We start from the raw sequence: 24,656 nt of genomic DNA, 5'->3' as shown, positions 1-24,656 counted from the left end.
CATACAGGTTGCTATTTTAGGTCCTACTAAAGGGACAATTCATGAGTGGGTAAATTTGAAAAGTCTCCAAAGTTTTAATGTTTCGGCATAAGGCAGAATAAATTGGAATATTATTTTTGCATATTTAGTTGCACAAATTAGTGGAAGGAGTATTTCCAGATGTTTTACTTGAGTAAAAATAATACCACACTTTGAAAATACTTCACGACAAGTAAAAGTCCTGCATACAAATCCTTACTTATGTTTACTGTCTTACTTGCTAGCCCCTTTATTAGGTATACCCTTTCAACTGCACGCTCACATAAATAGCTTATCAGCCAATCACATGGCAGCAGCTCAATGCATTTGGGCATGTAGACTTGGTCAATACGACCTGCTGAAGTTCAAACTGAGCATCAGAATCGGGAAGAAAGGTGATTTAAGTGACTTTGAACGTGGCATGGTTGTTGGTGCCAGAACCTGCAGATCTACTGGGATTTTCACACACAACCATCTCTAGGGTTTACAGAGGATGGTCCCAAAAAGAGAAAATATCCAGTTGAAAATGCCTTGTTGATGCCAGAGGTCAGAGGAGAATGGCCAGACTGGTTCAAGATGATAGAAAGGCAACAGGAAGTCAAATAACCACTGGTTACAACCAAGGTCTGCAGAAGACCATCTCTGAACCAACAACACATCCAACCTTGAAGCAGATGGGCTACAGCAGCAGAAGACCACACCAGGTGCCACTCCTGTCAGCTAACAACAGGAAACTGAGGCTACAGTTCACACAGGCTCACCAAAACTGGACAATAGAAGATTGGAAAAACGTTGCCTGGTCTGATGAGTCTGGATTTCTGCTGCCACATTCAGATAGTAGGGTCAGAATTTGGTGTAAACATCATGAAATCATGGATCCATCCTGCCTTGTATCAACGGTTCAGGCTGGTGGTGGTGGTGTAATGGTGTGGGGGAGATTTTCTTGGCACACTTTGGGCCCTTTAGCACCAACTGAGCATGGTTTAAACACCACAGCCTACCTGAGTATTGTTGCTGACTGTGTCCATCCCTTTATGACCACAGTGTACCCATCTTCTGATGGCTACTTCCAGCAGGATAACGCACCATGTCACAAAGCTCACATCATCTCAAACTGGTTTCTTGAACATGACAATGAGTTCACTGTACTCCAATGGCCTCCACAGTCACCAGATCTCAGTCCAATAGAGCACCTTTGGGATGTGGTGGAACGGGAGATTCACAAACAAAACACATTTGGTCCATTCTACATTCGTTCTTGTTACTCTTACTGTTCAACTCCTGGGGAGGGACACAGGGGACAAATCCTCCTTAATACTTAAAACATGCTGAGCATTCGTCACCCTAAAATGAAAACATGAAGTAGCAAAGGATTTTTATTTCTACAAAGGTAAAGACATTTTCACCATAAACTGATGCAAAAAAGGCAAAAAAACAAACCATAGAAATCCACCAGAATGCAAGAAATTAAGTGAAATTACGTGCTCGATGCTCACAATTTTCTGGGGGAGGTCCCAAACAAACCCTTAGTTTCATATGTGGCTCCTCCCAGTGTTGAAATTAAATCTATGCCCTTGCTGTTACACAACAATATGCCTGAAGAGTGTTGCTGATACAGCCTGCTGCCCCCAAGTGGCCATAGACTCAATTCTTGCAGGTTTAGAATCCGCTGAGTCTGCAAACCATAAGGCATTAGCTGTATGAACTTGGCGATGGTTGTGTAATATCTGACAGAACAGCAGCTTATTATTACAGAAGAGCCTTTCATTTGTCAGCAAGTTCCCCATGAAGTCCACTGTGTAAAACACGCACGACACGCAGCAAAGGGCCACAGATATGAATCAAACCTGAGCCACTGCAGTGGCCTTGACCTATATGGTGCATTCACAGTTCACAGGCTCATGTATATTTTGCTGAGCATGGTTTCCTTTATTTTTCTTCTTCTTGACTTTGTTTCCTGTCTTTCTAAATACTTTCTGAGAAGCCTAATTCAGTGTGTGGTGACCTTCAAAATAAAACTTTTAATACCTTTAGGGCAAATTCCACTCTGTATTCTGTGCCAGGCTAAATTAAAGGCAGATTCTTAGTCATCAAAACTGTCCTTTGTTGCCATTGATAAATCACCTCAATCAGATCTGCCCTGGAAAGCATATTTGTAATGCTGTATAATAAATGTGGGGTGCTTTATATTCATATTTATGGTGCTGTATGCTAATATGTAGGGAGGTTTATATTTTTGACTTTGAATGTTTACAAGATCAGCACATTTCTGTGGCTCATCAGAAAATGTTTTCCTTTACTCAACAATGAAGTGCAACTGACTCAGTAAGCCAATAAGAAGCAAGTGTATGAGGAATTTATATTTGCTGATCATCAGCTCTGTTTGTACAGCATATTAATGGTGGTGGATCATAGATGAGGTATTAACAAAAGTTACTAAAATAAAAGTAGCAGTACTATAATGCAGAATACACTGTATATAGCCTGTATGCCATTATAAGAACTCCTACATTCAAGACGCTCCTTTTATTAAGGTATGTAATTGTTATCAACACAATGCAAAATGCACCGACGTATCACAAGTAAAGGCCAGTGTTATGAATAATATTACTTGACTATTATCACTCATATATTAACACATAAGCAGCATTTTAATGGAGTTGTCTGAGATAATTTTATGGATTTTACCTGGGCTACTGTTGGGTGATTTCTTTTACTGTACAGGAAAGCATATAATATTTCATAGGATATCTTATTATCATTATAGGTTTTAAAAATCTTAATCTACAAAGTAATAACAAACTGTAGCAGCAAAAGTAAAGATGTTTCATCAGCTAAATGCACGCAGAGCAACAAAAGTAACATTACTGATGTTGTAGGAAGATTAATCATGTGAGTGTTAATATATATTATATGGTTCTAGGTTATTATATCATATTATATTAGCCTATAAAATTTGATTAGAATCACTGATGCAGTATTTTCATGCTGTAGCTAGTTGAGCAGGAACCTATGTGAACTACCTAACATACTGTTGGGTAGTTAAGCATGTAACAGGATGTGTGTTTTATAAGATGATCTTATGTTTTGCATGTAAAACTTATAATGTAGCTAGCTAATTATACCTGTAATAAAAAAGAAATTGAACATAGAGTATATTTCCATCTGAAATATAGTGGATGGACTACTGAACAACCTACTGGCGGCCCAAATTGTCAAGGCTCAAATTAACGCATAAAAACCAGGAGGAGACTCAAATGACCACAAAGAGGTAGAAAAAGACAGAAAAGAAATACAAAGTGACACAAAATAAATGCAACAATGGGCATAACTACAACAAAGAGACACAAATGACTATGAATGTATGACTATGACTAAAAACAACCACAAGAGCACCCAAAACGACCAAAAAGAGACATAAAACCACAACATATTTTCCATAATGACTAAAAAGAGATGCTGAACTACCACAAAGCCTGTGTATCCTGCTACTGTGTAGGAGAGGTAGTCGGGCCTTTTGCATGCTATGCCCAGTGGACTATTGTCTCATAATCTGCCTATGAGTGGGAGTAAATACTCAAGTACAAGACAAGTACCTCTGAATTGTAAGAATAGTATATGAGTTGATGTATTCAGTCACTGTATACCACTGGTGTGGCTTAAATTCTTCAAAATGTTAAAGGAACATTAGACACAAAACTCTATAATAAGAATGAACCATCATGGTTGTACTGTGTCGTTGTGATAATGTCTAGTGACTGTAACCCTGGCACCCTGTGTCAGTCTAACCCCTGAAGGTCCTTGAACCTCACCTGTGGAACATCTGTCCCAGCTGTCCTCTCTGCAGCACCCTGAGAGGGTCGACTAAATGCTGCCATCAAGCGGTAATATTTTGACATATCTTCCTACAGATGTTTTATCGACAGAGAATAATGGTCGTTTCCTTGTTGCAATCAAACTAACACTGACGGGAAATAAGAGAGTGAAACATTTTAGCCACAGTTTATCCAAACAGTCATGATGACACGGTTTTCAGGTATTGTTTGCACCGTGCGCTGCATTCAGGCCCCCTCGTACATTGCTGTTGCAACGGTTGGAGACGGTTTCTGTGTCACTGTAACGTTTGGAATAGTGGAAAATACAACACAGAAGAGGTGGGTTTTATGGCTGCTTTGTTTTAGGGTTATGTTATGCCTTTGAGTTGATGAGTAAATAAAATCATGATTCAAGTTAAGTAATTACTCGTCCGCAGTTTTCACTGGAATGTTTACTAACATTAGTCACAGCATATTTGCCAATAGAAAATTACTGGAATTTATCACACAAGTGGTCATATTTCCCACTTTTTTGATGACTGGTGCGTGTATGAAGTGTCCGTTATTACAACATCACCATTAGACGCCAAGAAGAGGAAAAGGATCACTGAGGACTATGAAGGCAGCATTGTGTCACATGACCAGTGCACAGCTGAGGGATGCCGAGGCAGGCTTGCCCGTTGCTAGCCTGTTAGCCGCGTTAGCTGTGTCTGGTAAGCCTGGCAGAGAGAGCCGTCTCTTGTCACCGTTTCGATCCAAATCACCCGAGGGAGATACGCCACCAGCCATGGAGAGGATACAGCGCGTGTGGTCGTCTCTCGTATCCCCTCATATCATCGGCTTTCGGTTAGATGTCAATGTCATAGTTTGTAGCTAGGGCTGCCCAGTTAGCTTAGCTAGCTAGTGTCTGGTTAACGCAGGGCCAAGGCCAAGGCCAAGCGAGAAAAGGGAGGCCGTCGGGTGAGTAAATTCACGCTAACATCTGTTTTTCACCGTGTCTACCTGCTTTTCTGTTCACCAGCGGTACATATCAGGCTGTCGGCTGGCGGCTGTTGAACCGCTTAACAGGGCTGTCGTGTGCTGGGATGAGTATAGCCTTTGTTGGAGGTTGTACAGTAACGACACTGTATCAAACATGAACATATCGGGTACAATTTAATGCGATTTTTTAACTGGTAATCATCAACTATGATTGACAATGTAGAGGAACAGTGCTCACATAATCTGACAGTTTGAGGTTTGTCTATCTTGGTGTGTAATATGATGATAACAAAGCAATGGATTAATTCGCAATGGCATTAATTTGGTTTAGTTTGATTTTTGCTTCATCGTCTGGGGCTTTAGATACACGAATATGCCTCAATAATTAAGCATTATTAAAGTGCTTGTTTCATAAGGAAGCTCAAGAGCATATTGGTGACAGCATTAGTCTGGCAGGGGTACACAGTTTCTTTCTGGTACGACCATATCAACACATGTGAACATGATTTTCTCTGCATAGCAACGTCCTGTATTCTGTATCATGCTTCTTTACTGAAACCTGTTCACCTATTAAAGGTCCAGTGTGTAGGATTTAGTGGGGCATATTGGCAGAAATGTGCCATATTAGTCAGAACTATGTTTTCATTTGGATATAGTCACCTAAAAAATAAGATATGTCCTCACTATATAAACAAGTTTTCTTTACTTTACATTTGAAAGAGCCGTTCATGTCCACATACAGAGCGGGTCCTCTCCAACGGAGTCCACCATGTTATGTTTTTTTTTTCATTCCTAGCCAAGTATGGAAAAATTAAAACACTGACTAAACTCTAGACAGGGCCATTGAACCCGCATCACTCCCATTTTTGTTTCTTTACACTGGTGTCCGATCAGCTTCAGGATTCACCTCAAGACACTTGGCCTAATGTATAGAGCCTTCCACGGTCAGGCACCTGTGTCCATTAGTCAATCAATCAATTCAATCAATCAATCAATCAGTGATCTCCTCCATCCATATATTGTCAGTAGATCCCTTAGGTCTTCAGAACAGGACCTACTGGCTGCCCCCTGCTCCAGACTGAAAACAAACCAATAGGTTTTTGGTCTGTGGTCACCTTAGAAAGTTTTTTTTAAAAAAAAACATCTGAATAACCATCTCTTCAAAATGGCCTTTGTCCCACCCTAAATTGACCAGTGCTTGTTCGCTGGTATGTTTCTGTATTGGGGCCTCAGTAGCCTGTATTTGTTATGTTTTACTTTATTTTTGTTGCCTTGTTTTATTTGTTCTATTGCCCTTGTTTGTACTGATTGCATGTTTCGTTTTTTGATTTCTTGATTTTCATCTTGTGAAGAGCTTTGTGACTTTAATTTCTGTGAAAGGTGCTATGTCAAATACATTTTTATTATTATTTATTAATCACATTTTAGTGTTGGCCACCATAGTCGTCATACACCACGCCCACTGTTTGTCTCTCAAAATATACTATACATGGCCCGCGACACGACACGACAATATTGGCTCATAGCGCGTGTTTACTTTGCATGTTTTAATCATGATGGCAGCACTAAAGTTTGCAGACATGCATCAAGTTGGAACGGTTAACAGCCAAGCAGCAGACACTTCCTGTTAGGTAGCAGCTGTGGCCACAGCAAATAAGTGTCAAGTCTACAGGAAGGGCAAGTGGCGGAAAGTTTAATAATTTTCTACTGAAAGACAAAACAGTTGTGTTTATCTCACTTGAATGTGATGTTTTGTTGTCTTTTAATAACCCATAAGGTATGAGAAGCAGCTGGGCCCCAGGTGTTTTCACATTATCTAATCTGACCCCCATTTAAAAAAGTTTGGACACCACTGTCTTACATACTTTGGTGTCATGCAGGAGAAGTTACAGTTGGTTAAAATCTGGAACCTCACTACTAGATGCCCCTAAATTCGACACACTAGACCTTTTGATTACTTTTATTAAGTAAATAATTTAATCATAAAATGCAGTCATGTTTCTGACATCACTCTAATTTAAAAGTTCTTGATATGTGTTTACACCTGTCCCTGCCTGCACCAGGACATTTAATGGTTTCAGTAACTGTGATACTTTTTTTTGTTTGTTTCAATTTTCTGTGGGGCTAAGCCATAGCTTTGCCTTCACAACATGCCTACAGTGATGGACTTGTTCAGTAATCAGGGAGGATTTTGTGTCTCGTTTCGGGACGTTTTGAAGGTTGTGTGTGTTGTTTATTTCCAGCAAACACATTTTCTACCTTTTTTGAGACCCAGAGCTTGAGCTGACTTCATCCTCTCTTGTGTGAACATGGCATCACTAAGACTTATATGGAATCTTACAAGAGGCTTGTGAGGATGACATCATGTTGCGTTTATGTTGTCATTTCAAGTCACCCATACTTTCTCTCTTGTTCATAATCCACCAGGCATTTGCTCTGTAGGTGGACAGAGGAGGAGAGAAGAGGAGCAAGACGTCGGCTTTTGGATCAGACCTCCTTATTAAGTTGCCTCCACTATCAACTTCGCCACCCTCAGCTGAGCCATGTCTTCGTCAGGGTGCTGCCACCTACCTGGCTCCCTCTGTGATTACTCTGGGAACGCCGAATCTGATGCCTCCAAGGATTCGGAGGAGTCTGACTCTACTGCGCAGGCTCAGTACATTGCCAAGGTTACGGCTAAAGATGGCCGCCCACTCTCCACTGTTGTCAAAGCAGTGAGCTTGCAGAGGTAAGAGAGGGAGGAACTCATATGGGGGCCCTAATGAACACACTGTAATGATATGGTGCTGTGATTAATCACCACATTGTTGTCTTCTGTACTTCGCTCCGCAGTGATGTGGGCATGTGTCGGATTTGTCATGAGGGAGCTGGAGGAGAGACGCTGCTCTCACCCTGTGACTGCACTGGTACGCTGGGTAAAGTGCACAAGAGCTGCTTGGAGAAGTGGCTGTCTTCCTCCAACACCAGCTACTGTGAACTCTGTCACACAGAATTCACTATTGAGCGACGACCACAACCACTCACACAGGTTAGAGGCTTTATAATGAACAAAGTTTTTAGGACCTTCTGTTTTTGGTTTTTGGTTTTTCAAAATGAGAAAGACTAATACATTCACTGCAGGGGAGGCCTTGTAATGAAATTTTAAGTATTTTATAAGTGTCTGTTGGAGTCATTTTAAGCCACATAGAGTGTGTGCCAACAACTAGTTGCATCAACAGGATATGAGATGATTTGCTCATAATAATAAGATGGGTGCCCGACCTTGTAATAAGAGGTTTCTATTCACAAGACTTGTTTTCAATAGCATCAATTCATTCGTGTTAAAGAAACTCACACTAAACATTTAAATAGTTATTGCTAACTAAGACAACCTTTAAATTAACACTTAGGTGATACTGTAGAGAGCTCTGTCTCAGTTGAGCCAACTTAACTCTTCGTGTTGCTCTTGCTCAGTGGCTGAAGGACCCAGGCCCTCGCAGTGAGAAGCGCACGCTGCTGTGCGACATGGCCTGCTTCCTTCTCATCACACCCCTGGCAGCCATCTCCGGCTGGCTGTGTCTGAGGGGAGCCCAGGACCACCTGCAACTGAAGAGCAGACTCGAGGCCGTTGGCCTCATTGCCCTCACCATCGCTCTCTTCACCATCTACATCCTCTGGACACTGGTAATTAATGCTTTACTTAAAGCGGGACAATAAAGCAGCCCCTATTTTATCATGTTTTTGTGACTAAGTGACAAATGGGAACAACGGTTTTTTAAATTTGTCCAGTATTGAGCGAGAGGGCAGCAGCTGGCAGCAGTGAAACAGGCGACAATGTCAGTTAATATCCGTTGAAAGCACTTGTTTTTGCCACTGACAGACTCAGATTGTTTTTCTAAGTGTCTGAAACCATTATCAAAAGGATCCCCTCAGAGATAGACCTTTTCATTAAAGACTAAAATCCTTTTAGTTTCACCTGAAACAGCCCCCAAATCCCTATCACCAAAGCCACCAGACTCCATATAAATAAACAGTTATTTTAGCAGGTATAGAGCCAACATATTTTCAGGTGTGCTCCATCAATTAACGTCCATTATAACTGCTTGTTTTTGCCACTGACGGGCTCAGATTGTTATTACAAGTGTCAGATAACATTACAGAAAGAACCCGACAGAGAAGTGAAACGTTTTTCCAAGTCTTTGTCCAAGTCTTGCTCAGGGAGCAATCTTGCTCAACGTCTCGCCATGACATTGAAAATCTTTTAGACAAGAGTAAGTAGGGGTGGGGGAAAAATCGATACAGCATGGTATCACGATATTTTTGTGTTGCAATATCGTATCCTCACACAGTCAAGTATATATTTTTTTATTATATAGATTATTAAAATGACAAATACAAATTAAACTTAAGGTAGCCTACTGAAATAGTATAATCAATTGCTTTTTCAGGCCACTAGATACATTTTGCTGCTGCAAAAAATTGTCTGAAGTGAGATGAACAGTCTGGAAACTTTATCTTATTAAATAAAACAGATGTTGATAAAGTTTTCCTATGGGAACCTAATCAACAGTTGGAAAAAAGGTAATAAATCGCAATATATCACAATATATTTTATCGCAATACTACTCGCAATTGTGATAATATAGTATCGTGGATCCCCTGGTGATTCCCACCCCTAAGAATATGGTACACTTTCTGTACTCCCAACAGTATAAACTATTACGACTACCACTCTCTCCAACCTTCACCCACGTGTCCACCATTTTTGTCCTGCAACAAGTCACCTCTCATGAGATTCAAGACTTAGCAAGACTTGGGCGAAAACAGGCAGAACAAGCAAAAGGTGTGGAAAAAAGTTACATTTTTCTGTAGGGTTGTTTCTGTAAGGTTGTAAGACACTCATAATAATCGGAGTCTGTTAGTGGTAAAAACAGGCACTTTTAGTGGACGTAAGGTGAAGGGGTGCACCTGCCCCGAGAGGTTATGCTGTAGCCTGTCTGAATTCTGTGGTACTTTCTTTCAGTACTGGACTAGTTTCAAAAATTCTTGTTCCTATGAGTCACTTAAACACAGAAACATGGAAAAATAGAGTCCAGGTTGAAAAACATTAACTGCGAATAAAAATGTTTATGAAGTTTTATGTACTTGTGTTGAGCTGCTGGCACAAAATAAATGTTTTTTTTGTCTCTGGCATCTTCACACCCACAAGCCGGTTCTAGTAGTTATTTTTTCAGTGTCCCACATAGATTTGAAAAAACAAAAGCGAACTGGCAGACAGACACAATACAAAGACAACCACACCCACAGATCCAACAGATCTATGCTCTGCTGTTGATTATTGTTGGGATTATGTGACTGTTTTCTGGTCCCAGTATGACCTTGAAAAGCACTTGAACACAGTCAGGACAGATAGACGCGAGGGCATGTGCAACTTGATAATCTCTGGCGCAGAGCTCTCATTTGTTTGACAGTTGGCCAGGTGGTTCATGCAGGCACATACATGCTGATCTCATTGAGAAGAGTAAGAATAAGCTGTCTTTTACTCTGCTCTTTTCCTTAACTGGACGTAACTGGAGCATATACTTTTAAAAATAGGTTGTATCATGAATTTGAAACTTTCCTCAGAAACATAACCCTTTAATCTTCAGGGAAAGAATCATCAGAAATGTCAAATTGTGAAAGATTAGCTCTTTTGCTCGCAGCTTGAGTAGCAGTCACAGCTTCAGTCAGCATATCGTTCTCGTCCTGCAGACATACTACTCTGTCTCAAATAACTCGGTGTCAGTGTTATTGACGTCTGTCTTTCCCTCCCTTGTCACCGCCTGTGTCGCCCCCCTCTTTTCTCCCATTCAATCTCAGGTGTCATTCCGGTATCACTGTCAGTTGTACTCGGAGTGGAGGAGGACCAATCAGAAAGTGCGCCTGCTCATGCCTGACATGAAAGGGGCGCACACCACCCAGCGTTCTGTGCCGACCAAGTCGACCAAGAAAATGACTGACGAGACCATCGTATGAGTGCAGAGCGGTGGCAAGAGGAATATTTAAATATAACGCCCACTGAAGCACTCTCTAAAAACAAGATTAATCATATTAATAAACTTTTGCACTTCATAAGGACCATTCTGAGAGGGGAGAGCTACTTTCCCCTCCTCTTTTGTTTTATTGAAGCACTTGATGTAAACTACTACGGTATTGGCCGACCACAAAAGTGGTTTTTGGGAAGAACTCATTCCGGAGTCATAGTCGATGTTGAACCACAGAGTTGTCACCGGACAGCCAGTGCTGGGACGTGAACGACTGAACACATGGATGATGGACTAACCAGCCCAACTGAACGTCCGTGACACAAACTTATGAAATACTAAGACACAAGCTAATGTAGCAGGATATAACTGATTCAGCATGCTACTACAGTATAATATGAAACATATTCACTACCTATAATTCCCCCATGCCCCTCCACAATGTATTTAGCCGTTTTTGAACAATGGGCAGCCAATAGCCCAGCAGAGGATAATAACCGGAAAACATGATTGACTAAGTCTATCTGTGAATATTCTTTCTTGACGAGTAGAGCGACAGTCGCTCGCACCAATGTTGATATCTACAATCTGAACTCCTCTGAAGTTCCCTGGTGAAGCTTTATCGTTGCTGTCTGAACAATGAAAATCAAATTCCTGTTTAGACAACAGGTAAGGCGTCACATATGTACCACACTTGTCACGGGGTCAGTGAAGATTGTAGAATACAAAGCAACATTGACTGAAGCCGTTAAACGGCAGCGCAGTAACACACAAGGCATCAGTATTGAAGGTGTGGAAAAGTGTTTACATTCTAATTGGCTAATGTCTCTACTATTATCATAAAAGTGCATTAGCAAACAGCCCTGCTCCACGTGTAAATGCACCATTCATTGATTGAGCTGCCTAGCAACGACCAGTAGTTACGTCCTACATCACAAGAGATGCAAATAGAAGACATACAGTGTTCAGAATAGAGAGACTACAGACTTTTGTCCTATATGAAAACACAGATGTACCAGAGCAGGCTGGTACTCCGTTAAGGTGCAAAAGCAAAATGTGTTTTGAGATGTCAATCAGTGTACGCAGCATATGCTTTACAAAGTATTCTGTGTTATTGTAGTCTTCCTGCTGCATCCCCCGGAAAGTTGGGTTATTGTGCAATAAAACACGAGGGACTCCTGGACGAAATCAGTGTGAAATGTGATTTGTCTGTTGGTTTTAGTCATTTCTGCTTCAATCACTGCGGGGGCCCTGAGATTTAATAATCATGTTTTCCCATCTGATATTATTTTGCCGGAAGACCTGCAGTCATTGTTTCTAGGACGGCACAGTGAACACTACGAACGTGACATTTACTAAAATACTGTATTAAAGGCACACTGTGCAGGATTTTCCTACAACACAATGTATGGACGCATACAGAAGTAATCCCTCTCAGTCATCACTTATGACCCACTGTTAGTGTGTGGCAGTGTATTTATCTGCAGATTCTGCCTGTATTTTCTTATTTTCTGTGTTCAGGACATTTATAGGTGTGTTACCCCACAGCACTCAAGTGAGGTCAGGATTTTGTAAAAAGGTCGACTAGTTGCCAAACCGTAAGCAGCAGGCATCCAAGAGACACAGCACTAAAAAAAATGCAAAGCGAGGCAAAACACCAAATGAAAGTCAGTGTGGGTTTGGCTTTTACTTTCCTTTTCACTGGCGGGCATGTTTACAAGCAGGACCTGACAATGTTGCATAAGAACTATTTAAGGTATTTCTGCTTCTAATAATTTTTATGTAGTGTTGGGCAGTATATTTAATGATCAATCACTGTGGAGGCCCCGATACTCCATACTCATGCTTTCCAATTCAATATTTTTGTGCTGGGAGACCTCTGTCATTCATTGTTTTAAGGATATCACGCTGTGTGTTCCAGTACCCATACCACCATACTTAATAGTGCACCAGAAAAAGATTGATGTAAGTCCCAATACATAGTATGTCAAATGCAGTATTCCAAAAATACCAGGATGTTCTACTACATCTGATTTTTGCAGTATGCAAGCCAACATGCTTTACTAGCTATTCTGACCCACAATCCTCTGCGCAGTGGATGATAGGTCACATTGACTGAGCCACAAACAGATGACAGATTGACAGCTGTCAGAAGTTGCAATGACAGATGATAGCGCATTCAAGTAACTGACGACCAGTCAAATAGTAACAAAAGGAATATTGATTGTTTAAGTGAACTAAATAATCATAAATATTACAAACAACAATAGGATATACAAAAATAATGACATGGAACTGCAGCGTTGCAATCTACAATCTATGCACTTATAACTTTAAAGTCAAACTTCATACACTGCGGAGTAACAACAGCAGAGCTCTCTGGGTTTATCTCCATCTCTGGCGAACTCTGTAAGTGGTGTTTGTTTTACCTCCAAGGTAACATTAAAATTAAGATGGTCGCAGTTCAAGGCTTAATGTTATGAGAAAGTAGTATGTCCTGATTGTGTGCATACTGCATGCAACAGTACGTACATTTCAAGGGCAGCTGCAGTACCCACTAAAAGTAAAGAGAAAAAATATACGATTCAAGACTCAAGTACAGTAACTGCATTAAGTACAATTTCAGATACTTGTACTTAAGTACTGCGATTTCAATCTATTTTATGCTTCTACTCCACTACATTTCTTGAGGGAAAGTGCACTATACTTTATTTTACAACAATTGTTCCCTTAAAGTTTAAGAATTAACATAAAACATCTAAGTTCATGAAGTACAAAATATTGCTAATACATTGCTGGTAACCATTATTTTTGGTTTACAACATCTTACAAAAAAGTTGTATCTAGTTGTATCTAGTAAGATGAGTTGATACTAGCTGAGTCTCACATTGCCAGATTTATCTCCACAGCGCTGTTCGTGTCACCACCTCCACCAAAGAATAGTTTTCTCTGTAAGTTGGTGGTTTCATTTGAGACCTAAAGAGATCAAATTATTAATTTTTTCACAAAGAGCAACGATTCCACTCTGCACAGCTTTTCTTTAGCTTTCCCTACCCCATTAATCTATACTAACAATATGGCATTTACTCAAGTACTGTATTAAGTACAATTTCAGATACTTGTACCTAAGTACTGCCATCATATCTATATTATACTTCTCCACTACATTTCAGAGGGAAAGTGCGCTAAAACTTATTACAACAATAGCTGTTTTTCAAATCAAGATGTTACAGAACACATGTAAATGTATAAAATACAATACTTACAATGGTTGTACCCATCCTTTTTTGGTTTGCGACACCTTATAAACAGCGTCCGACGGGTTTAAGGTGAGTTGTTACCAACTCCACCAAAAAAATGAGCTTCTTAGATAGCTTCATTAAATCCACTATAAAGAGATGAGATTCTGCGATTCCTGTGTAGCACAGCTTGTTTTTCTTTTCCTGCCCCATTAATCTTCAGAGCCCCTAAAGTCTTGAAAGGTGATATTTTTTATTTTGTGCGCACAAGTTAATTATCTTACAGGACCAAGTTATTATCTTGTGTGCACAAGATAAACTTAACAGGCTTTAGGGGCTCCATATTAATCATCTCAAAACTCCCCAAAGTTATCTTGTGACCCTGACCTCTACAGTGGGACCTGAAGTGATAAAATGATTTGTGTTAAAGTAGATCAAACTAACTTTAACTTGACCCGAAACAACAGTAAAAAGCTTATCAACAATGGTCCTGGCGTCACTGTGCAGGTTAAGTATGTCATTTTGTGTAAGTGCTGCTAAAATAAGACCAAGAGAAAAAAAGCAGACTCAGCAACATAATATTGTAAAATTTAATTTCATGGCATTAATATAATGTATGTGAGCGGACAAGCTATCAAAATCAAAACAAAACAAAAAAAAAAGAATATATTTTACACAAAATGAAAAAAGCATCAGCAGCGTCACAACCACTTTTGAGATGATGACTGAACGAGGAAGAGGAAAGCCCAAAAACAGGACTGCTGGTACAACTGAAACAGGCAGGCCTCCAACATGTGGCAATAACCGTCTACCAGGGAGATGTCTAGGCTTACAAGGTCTCAGGCAAAGCTATTCTGCTACGCTATCATGGGTAACTGTGGCAGCTACGTACAGTAGGCGGTACCATCAGTCCTGTTTTTGCACTGGGATGTAGCAGATTGTGCCTGGGTCAGATTACAATTTGAAATCAATTCAAACACTTCATTCTGGAATTGATCGTGTGCGGCAAAACGGAACTGACTCCACTGATCCAAAAAGTGCAGATTCAGACAATATTGCACCCCAGGCAGATGGAAGCACACCAACACTGCGGATTTCAATTAATAATCGACCCAGGTGAGGAGGGACGGTTGCCATGGGTTACAGGTTCTGACAGCACTGCAGTTTGCTCCCCCTCTGGCCGTCCGTGGTGGGTGGCACGCTGATGTCCACCACGTTGTTTCCTGGGGACTCGTCATGGGCAGACCGCTCGGCAATCTGTTTCTGCGAGACGATGCGGTAGATTTCTGTTTTTGAAAAGATGGAGAAGAACCACATCAGCCTTTGTCCTCCTAAAGTCTTTTGCTGTTTTGGGTGCTGATACTGAAACTCAGGGGTGAAAGTAGTGATGAGGTATTTGTTGATACTTCAGTTTAGATTTTGGAGACAGATCAGAAGAACTTCTCACAGTAAGAGGAAGTTACACAAGTATAGTTCAAGAGTTAAGTTATGACATGACCTTTTTTGCAGTTGCAAATAGATGATCTCTGTTAATATCAGCAGCTACGTGTATAACAGACTTTAAGTTGATGTTTAGTGTCTGAACACGTCTTAAAGCTTGTAATGTAAAAACTTAACACAGTTTAAGGGCACAGATTCATCTCAGAATTATATAATAATGGTGTGTTGATCAACCAGGGTTCAGGAATAATTGGAGTACGAGAAGTTAAGTTGACAATTTAACAGTACTTTCATTTCTTATAATTCAAGTACAATATCAACAGCGCTGTTCTGACATCCCACCTCTCTTCACATGCGTACCTGTAAGGATATTCTTGAAGGCTTCTTCAACATTTGTTGAGTCCAAGGCTGACGTTTCTATGAATGACAGATTGTTCTTTTCTGAGGGAGAAGAAAGAAAACGTTCATTTAACAGCAACAGAAGCTTGCAGTGAAATAAGTTGATATCAGAAAAGGCAACAGGAGAACTGAGTATATTACTTCTTCTATATGTTCTTTTCTCATCATACTCAGAAAAACAAGAGATACAGTTTAAGGTTGTCTTTGGTATTTTTCGACCTGGACCCTATTTAATCAAGGTTTTGTTTTTGTGTCTAAGTGGCAAATGGAGACAACAGATCTTTAAATTTAGAGCACTGCAGCTGGCAGCAGCAAAACAGGCTGCAACAACGTCAGTTTACGTATGCTGAAAGTGCTTGGTTTTGCCACTGACAGGCTCAGGTTGGTATTATGAAGGTGTGACAATGGAAAGGCTCCCTGCAGAGATAAACATTTTTGTTTAACAGTAAGATCTTTTTATCTAATAAGAAACAGACCCGAAATCGCCATTGCCTAACCCACCAGACTCCATTTAAATAAAGAGTAATATTATCATCATAAATCACACTTTATTCAGAGTTGAGAAAATTAAACTAAAATGAACTAAAAAAAAGTCTCAATCCCTCCTTCCACTGTTGCAATAATAACACATTGGTTTGGTTAAAATGAACTCTTAATTCACCCAGTTAGATGTGAAAATATGCTGGCTCCATACACTATGGCATTCTGGTTAAACAAAAAGGATCTCTAGGGTCTCTATCTGTGGGAATGCTCTTCATGATGCTGTCTGACATTTACTATCATAACCTGAGCCTGTCAGTGACAAACACCTAGTGGACGTACATTGACAGTGTGAACATGCCCTGACAGGTCACACTGCAGCCTGTTTTGTGGCCTCTAGCATCAGCCCTCTTGCTCAATACTGGAACAATTTAAAAAAATGAAATTTGGAAAGAAGATATGACAAAAATAAACATCAAATAGCTTTAAGGACTATACACAATATACAAATGTCTATAACTTAAAAAACAAAATCTATATAATGCCCCCCTGCACACCAATATTTAGTCTTTCCTGTGTCTTTTTAAAGTTCCAGTACCTGCAAAGGCCCGGGCCTCATCTGTAGGCACGGCCCTGAGGTGGCGCAGGTCGCTCTTGTTGCCCACCAGCATGATGACGATGTTGTTGTCAGCGTGGTCCCTCAGCTCCTTCAGCCAGCGCTCCACATTCTCATAGGTGAGGTGTTTGGCTATGTCATACACTAAGAGGGCCCCCACTGCTCCTCTGTAGTATCTGTAACAGGACCAGACACACATCAGTTACAACATGTAACACTAGGGATTACAAATATGTTTGTAGGTTCATAAAAAGGTTTGGTCTTTAAAATCGTTCTTTGGTGTTCAGTTCGGAGGAATGTGTTTTTTGAGACCAATATCTTTCTGTTGGTTCTACACAGATTAATCCAGAATATACAGTAGTTAGTACAAGCTGCTTTCTCTCTACTTTACTAAACACTGTTTGATTTAAATTGATCTTTATTACAACTACGGTTCCCGAGTCTCATTCAGCCAGTATACATTTTTAAAGCTGTAATGAGATTTTCACTTGAAATGAACTCACGTTCTACTTTATTTAAAGTCTGCCTGCGGACATGTTTTAACATATGTAAAACTTGCTGCTATGATTAATATTTTATTTAACATGGTTTTCTCAACCCACTCATTCTCCCTCATTGAAAAATTCTGAATCTGGCCTCCGCCCTACCCACCAGTGCTGCTGCAGTAGGTTTCACTTTGTGCTTTTGAGCATTGGCACTACTCCAGCGCTAAAACAAAGTATGGTATAGGTCTGGCTATGCAACACCAGCTACGCTGACCGGTGAGACAGCAGTGTGCATCAAGATGGCTAATATTAGAATTAGAGGAACATTCGAGAGATTCATCCACATATGTTGAGCTCCAGTCAGATGCAAACTCAGATGACTCCGAGTTTGCTGTGCACCAAAATTGGTGACTAGCAGGCATATCAGAACGGCAAGTTTAGTTAGCATCTTTTATTTGTTTATGTTGTTTGTTTGTTAGTTTGTAACTGGCAGTGGCTGACACAGTCTTAATGGCTGTGATATACACAATAATATCTGCTAAAATGTTACAGTGTGTTCACATTAGTTCGATTAACATCCCAAAACTGCACAGTCTACCATGTTTGATGTACTATGCTAATGCTAACTCTGCTTTCTGTACTACCAAGTCGCTCTGTGCTGGAGGTTTCAGGTTTCTTTGCCGGTGTTGTGCTGAAGTCTGTTCCCCTGTCGACATATGTTTCCTGTATTAGACAGCAATTGGCTTCCCTATTGGTGACCTATCTAATCTAGCTTGCCTCATGTACAGTTGAATCTCAGATTTTGGGGAAGTGCGCAGACATCACCTCTTTCAGCAGAGGAATGTGAAAACACCTCTCTAGTGACACACTTTGCACAGACACAAGTCCGTGCAGTCAAGGTCAGACATGTTAGGATCTCAAAAACATAGGAAAGCACATTTTTGAGTGGAGGGGGCCCTTAAGGGTTTTAAATGGGTCTTAAATTAAATTCTATGTGGGATACAAAGGTTGAAGTGAACTTTTGCTCGATGATATTCTGGATTTACATTTTACACGTTCGACCTTTATCAGATGCACTTTTTGTCGGTATCTAGGGCACCAAGAGAGCTGCCTGGGGTTCTGTGTCTAACTCCAGACGACTAAACCCACTAGCTCAAGTCTTGTTGCAAAGTCCCTATAATCATAAATCAAAAAGCCATCTACCTCTTTAAGTAAATGTTGCAGAACGTATCCAAAAATCTGCCTCATTTTAAGAGATGCAGTCTGAATGATAGAGTGTCACTTGTGAATGCACTGCTGAAGTACTTCCCCACACTGAGGTGGGACTATCTGCAGCAAACAAACATGGACTCACGCTGAGGTGATGGCTCTGTAGCGCTCCTGTCCTGCTGTATCCCAGATCTGAGCCTTTATCGTCTTGCCGTCCACCTGAATGCTGCGCGTGGCGAACTCCACCCCGATGGTGCTCTTACTCTCTAGGTTGAACTCATTTCGTGTGAACCGAGAGAGCAGGTTGCTCTTCCCGACGCCCGAGTCCCCGATCAACACAACTGTGGAGAGAGAAAAAGAAGGGGAGAGGAAAAAGATGATAAAAGTGTGTTAGTATACAGAATGTGTGCTGAGAGAGGTAGGGGCTATATATATTAATAGATCCAAGAAATGTTGATATTGCATAAAGCAGCGCTGCTAAATGCTGGTTTCAACAGAAGCTAGGGGCTTCGTGTGTGTGTGTGATTTATGGGACATGAAAAACACAGACTTCTACAGTACAGCAGAAGTGTAACAAATTACAAAATACGAGGCTTGAGTCAACACAGAATGTTCGTGTTACAACTCCATAGTGCTTCAGAATGTGTCTCTCATTTTAAATTTATTGTAGGACTCTTGAAAATGAAAGAAATTAGTTTGTTCCTATTTCAAGTAGTATCTCACCAGCACCAGCATGTGACACAGTGACAAAGCAGCTACAGCACAGCATTGTTTAAAGGGACAGTTCAGCCCAAAATCAAAAATATATATTTTCCCTCTTACCTGTAGTGCTATTTATAATCTAGATTGTTTTGGTGTTAGTTGAACAGTGTTGGAGATATCGGCCGCAGAGATGTCTGCCTCCTGTCTAATATAATGGAACTAAATGGCACTCGGCTGGTGGTGCTCAAAGTGCCAAAAAAATACGAAAATAGCAATGTCTCTTTCCAGAAATCATGACTCAGTTACTCAAGATAATCCACAGACCTTGTTGTGATTCTTGTAGGAACTATTTTCTCTACACCTGCAAACTGTACCACAGTATAGAAGGAAGAGTGCATTTACTGCTCATCCACCAACTGTATCACCGTGCAGGAGGAAGTGTGCACGTACTCATGGATGAGAGACTAGTGACAGTATGTGTGGAAAACATTAATGGCATCCTCCATGGCTGAGCTGTAACGTTACCTAGCTCAGTGGTGCTAGGTGAGCTAGCAGTAGATGCACTCTTCCTTCTGCACGATGATATGTTTGATGGGTGTAGTTTGGTAGAAAGAAAATAGTTCCTACATGAAACTTCTCACAACAAGGTCTGTGGATTGCCTTGAGTAACTGGGTCATGATTTCTGGAAAGAGACATTGCTGTTGAGTTTTTCAAATGTATTTGTTTGGCAATTTGAGCACCACAAGCTGAGTGCCATCTTGTACAATTACATTGGAGAAAAGGCAGACATCTCTATAGCTGATATCTCCAACACTCAGCAACTCACACCAAATCAATCCAGACTGATAAATAGCACTACAGGTAAGAGGGAAAATATGTGTTTTTGATTCTGGGGTGGACTGTCCCTTTAACAGACAAACTATGCAACCAATTGTTTTATCATTCATGTATATTTTATTGAACAATATGCTACAAGGAACTGTGTGTCTGATACTGACTATCCTTTTTCTTATTGTAGGTTTTGTCTGACTGTGATTAACCTTATAAAAGACCATTCTTATAGTTGAACTGTTATCCAGCCTGTTTTGGGTGTCTCTGTCAAGAACCACTCACATAAAGCAAAAGGGTAGGGCTGCTTTTAAAAAAACAATTGTGTCCACCAAAGACCGTTAAGAGGAACGATTATTATTCATGCCATCAAATAACCCAAACAAGAATTAAAGCTTCGGAGCGCCTGAAGGATTATCCACTAAATAAAGAGGTGCTTTAGCTGCTGATGGTTCTCTGCTGAGCAAGGAAAAGGCTAAATAATGGTGTACAGGGGGAGGTTTTTCAGAATCATTTTTCACTGAGCAGAATATGCTTCAATGAACAAATGAGGGTTTTTGCTGTTCACCCTCCATCTTTACTGTAGACTCTACATGCTTGACCTTTCAGATCAGGAGTTTAGCCTGACCAAAACACCCTGAGGGTCCTGATATTATATATATTATATATATTAGTAAATGGACTGCTGAAATCTTCTGATGATGCACGCTTCGTCTGGGCAATGATACGGTTAGCGGGTGTGAGACAATAGTTCTTACATGAGACTACTCACCCCAAGGTCTGTGGATGATTGGAGTAACCAAGTCATGATTTCTGGAGAGAGATATTGCTGTTGAGACCATACTTAGATAGACTTTACCATCTAGATAGACTTTAAGTTTATGTTAAGTGTCTGAACATGTCTTCAAGCTTGTAAGGTAAAATCTTAAAGGAGCATTCTGATCCATACATCTTAGCAAAAGAAACAAGCTACATTTAAAGGGCTCGTTCACCCCAAAATCAAATACACATATTTTTCCTCTTACCTGTAGTGCTATTTATCAGTCTGCATGGTTTGGGTGTTTGTTGTTCAGTGTTGGAGATATCAGCTGTAGAGATGTCTGCCTTCTCTCCAATATAATGGAACAAGATGGCACTCGGCTTGTGGTGCTCAAAGATGCCAAATAATTGAATTTGAAAAACTCAATAGAAGGATCTCTTTCCGGAAATCATGACCTGGTTACTTAAGGTAATCCACAGATCTTGTTGTGAGCAGTTTGATGTAGGAACTATTTTCTCTCTACAGAACCACACCTGCAAACTGTATCACTGCACCGAAGGAAGTGTGCATCTACTCTTGGACGAGAGGCTTGTGTTTATGACAGTGTGAGATGGAAACATTAATGGCGTCCACCTTAACTGAGCTGTAACATTAGCTAGCTCAGTGGTGCTAGGTGAGCTAGCAGTAGATGCATGCTTCTTTCTGCAGGTTGGTATAGTTGGTGGGTGTAGTTGGATAGAAGAAAATTGGTTCCTATATTGAACTGCTTACAACAAGGTCTGTGGATCTATCCATCCATTTGTATCCGCTTATGCAGGGCAAAAGGCCAAGCAAAGCACCCCAGACATCCCTCTCCCCAGCAACACTTTCCAGGTCCTCCTGGGGGAACCCAAGGCGTTCCCAGGCCAGATGAGACATGTAATCCCTCCAGTGTGTTCTGGATCTGCCCCAAGGCCTCCAACTAGTGGGACATGCCCAGAACACGTTTAATGAGAGGCGCCCAGGAGACATCCTGATCAGATGCCTGAACCACCTCAACTGACCCCTTTTGATGAGAAGGAGCAGCAGCTCTACTCTGAGCTCCCTCCAGATGTCCAAGCACCTTACCCTGTCTCTAAGGCTATGGATTCTCTTGAGTAACCGGGTCATAATTTCTGGAAAGAGACATTGCCGTTGAGTTTTTCAACTGTAATGTTTTGGCAGTTTGAGCACCACAAGCCGAGTTCCACCTAGTTCCATTATATTTGAGAGAAGGCAGACATCTGTAAGGTTGATATCTCCAACACTCAGCAACTCACACCAAAACCATATAGATATATAAATAGCACTACAGGTAAGAGGGAAAATATGTGTTTTTGATTTGGGGGCTGAACCATGCCTTTAAATATAGCTCCTCTTTTGCCAAGATGTCTACATCAGAATGTCCCTTTAAGATTTTACCTTACAAGCTTTAAGACATATGTTTAGACACTAAAAACAATCTAGACTGATAAACAGCATTGTAGGTAAGAGGAAAAGTATGTCCTTTTCATGACATCAACACTGAGTATAAATAAAGGACTTATATTGATGACATCTTTGGATGACTGTGGAGAAGCAGCTATGGGTCTAAATAACTACAGCTTAGCATCTACGGTATAAACTAACAATATTTGGCTGATTATTAACAGGCCATCTTGTATTAAGCTCTGTTGAGAGAAGAGTGATTGATCAGGCTGGTGGACCGGGCTGAGCCGGGCTTCTGTCCACAGCACAGCAGCAGAGGTGGAGCCTTTTTGTTTTCTGCTCTCCCTCGACAAAAGGAAATAGAGCCGAACTTTGTCCCTGTCGACATCGCGCTGGTACGGGCTGCAGGAAGCTGATAACAGGCTTCATCAAAACCTGAATCGACAGTTTCAGGCCGCCTTGCCCTTCCTGTTTCGGCCGGGTACACAGACGATGGCTCGGGTGGAGGGAGACGGAGAGGGAGAGAGAGGGAGAGCACTCGCCTCCGGCAGATGCCCTATTCATCCCACAGAGGATACTTTGTTACATCTAAATGGCCCTTTGGCTTATACAGGCCCAGGATGTTAATGTGCCACAGGAGCTGATATCACGATCAAAGGAAGTCATTCTGGATCCAACTGAGCACCAAAGATAAACATGGACCTGAGTCTGGCACCGCTCAAATCTGACTCAACTGACCAGGCCTAGTCACAATAACACAGATACACAAAGTTATGAGTCGCAGCATTCACAGAGCAGGCTGAGAAACAATCTGAGCAAGATTATTGATCAAGAGAGGTAGAGGCTAATAGGCCCTTAATCAACCTCATGAGGTGGAATAAAACATCATTTTGTCATTCATTACAGAAGGAAACTGTTCAGTCAGACGAGCAATCCTGCTTTACGAGTTGATGAAAGTTTAATACAAAGGCAGAGCACGGATAGGGTGTTGCATCCCATACCTATAAATATAACTGCAGGCGTTGTAATGTTACAATGACAACACTATGTTGTAATAACACCACCCGATTATCATCCGGGCAGCTCCTGACAAAACATCAGTCTGTTACCTTAAAGAAATACAGATACCCGAAAAGCGAAAACGACACAATAAGAAATATATAAAGCATAGCTGTGTCGGTGTGAGCTTGTGTAAAGGGGGAATGCAGTCATCTTTTTTTTTTTTTTTTTTTTTTTTTTTACCTTTGAACAAGAAATCGTATTCATCGTCTCGGTTCCCCATTCTAGACGAGGCCGCTCCAACGTTTGTCTCCGGAAGAGGATGTGAGAAAAGTGTGGTTATGAATTGTCGTTATACGCCAGAAAAAATATGGTAAAGGTTTGCGCTGAGACTCTGCGCCAGTGTTGGCTGTCAAGGCGAGCTGGCCGCAGAAAGGGAGAGCTCCCAACTCTGCAGCGGGAGGGGAGGAGTCCCTGCACTGCACATACCTGCCTCACGGGGGCGCTCCATACTGACATGCCAACAGAGTCCACCCAGCTGGAGTCAGACTGTCATGTAATTCTGAATGAAGACAATAACAGAGCATGGTCACTTCATTTATTTACACTCACAAGTGTGTGTAAAATAGTAATCGAAATAACATTCCCAAAAAATATGCCATTTCTTACACAGCAAAATTTTATCAGGCAGTAATAAACTCAAGGCCAACACTGAACCTACTGAACTGTTTTAAGAAATAAGCTCTAGAGATAAATAACAGACAAATATAAAATGGTGGAGATATTTTGCACTATGCCAGAGACTGAATTCAAGACAGGAAAGAAGTATATAAAAACAAAGCAGCAGGTTGCATTTAAGTTATGAGGGAACATACAATTGTATGAAGGAATATGGAGGTAAATGGTCTTATTATTGAAATTATATGATATAGGCTATAATTTATACTTTTGGCATAGTCAGTCTTTGTTTATGTCATTGATAACCATTGTTATTTTGTATGTCTTAAAGTTTTACACATCTGCTGTTTTTATGTTTAGTATTTTTCATGTTTTTTTTGCTGGTAAACTAAACTGGTATTACAATAATTGAAATTAAGACTTTAAAGAGAAAATACAAAATAAAATATACAACAATATGTCATTTTTTAAAATGATATTGTAACTGTAGTGATTGTGTCTGAAGTCAAATCCTGGATCAAAACTATTCTGTGCCTTTATAACAACATGAAACAGTAA

The 24,656-nt window shown here is 40.7% G+C and overlaps 2 protein-coding genes across 2 annotated transcripts; one reads left to right on the top strand and one right to left on the bottom strand.

The window, feature by feature from the left end:
* The first annotated feature begins 4,473 nt into the window (after window positions 1-4,473).
* LOC125902194 (E3 ubiquitin-protein ligase MARCHF2-like) lies at window positions 4,474-12,004 on the top strand. The gene is made up of 5 exons (XM_049598371.1): window positions 4,474-4,793; window positions 7,242-7,542; window positions 7,647-7,842; window positions 8,268-8,477; window positions 10,653-12,004. The coding sequence occupies exons 2-5, from the start codon at window positions 7,358-7,360 to the stop codon at window positions 10,806-10,808; spliced, it is 747 nt and encodes a 248-aa protein (XP_049454328.1). The 5' UTR covers window positions 4,474-4,793; window positions 7,242-7,357; the 3' UTR covers window positions 10,809-12,004.
* Window positions 12,005-14,631: 2,627 nt separating this feature from the next.
* On the bottom strand, window positions 14,632-23,883 carry LOC125902195 (ras-related protein Rab-11B-like). The gene is made up of 5 exons (XM_049598372.1): window positions 23,664-23,883; window positions 18,830-19,025; window positions 16,973-17,166; window positions 15,856-15,936; window positions 14,632-15,341 (listed from the first exon to the last, which is right to left on the bottom strand). Exons 1-5 carry the CDS (start codon window positions 23,701-23,703, stop codon window positions 15,196-15,198), a joined length of 657 nt encoding a protein of 218 aa, XP_049454329.1. The 5' UTR covers window positions 23,704-23,883; the 3' UTR covers window positions 14,632-15,195.
* Window positions 23,884-24,656: the final 773 nt, after the last annotated feature.

Source organism: Epinephelus fuscoguttatus, linkage group LG15 (genome assembly GCF_011397635.1).
Source record: "Epinephelus fuscoguttatus linkage group LG15, E.fuscoguttatus.final_Chr_v1".
Classification (NCBI taxonomy): domain Eukaryota; kingdom Metazoa; phylum Chordata; class Actinopteri; order Perciformes; family Serranidae; genus Epinephelus; species Epinephelus fuscoguttatus.
Note: the sequence above shows the minus strand (reverse complement) of the source record. Positions and strands in the feature narration are given on the sequence as shown.

Coding starts and splice junctions, on each gene's coding strand:
- LOC125902194 (XM_049598371.1), top strand. CDS start 7,358: ATGTCTTCGTCAGGGTGCTGCCACCTACCTGGCTCCCTCTGTGATTAC. Junction 7,843..8,267: donor GACCACAACCACTCACACAG/GTTAGAGGCTTT, acceptor GCTCTTGCTCAG/TGGCTGAAGGACCCAGGCCC. Junction 8,478..10,652: donor TCTACATCCTCTGGACACTG/GTAATTAATGCT, acceptor ATTCAATCTCAG/GTGTCATTCCGGTATCACTG.
- LOC125902195 (XM_049598372.1), bottom strand. CDS start 23,703: ATGGGGAACCGAGACGATGAATACGATTTCTTGTTCAAAG. Junction 15,937..16,972: donor TGAGGCCCGGGCCTTTGCAG/GTACTGGAACTT, acceptor CTTCTCCCTCAG/AAAAGAACAATCTGTCATTC. Junction 15,342..15,855: donor CTTCAAGAATATCCTTACAG/GTACGCATGTGA, acceptor TTTCAAAAACAG/AAATCTACCGCATCGTCTCG.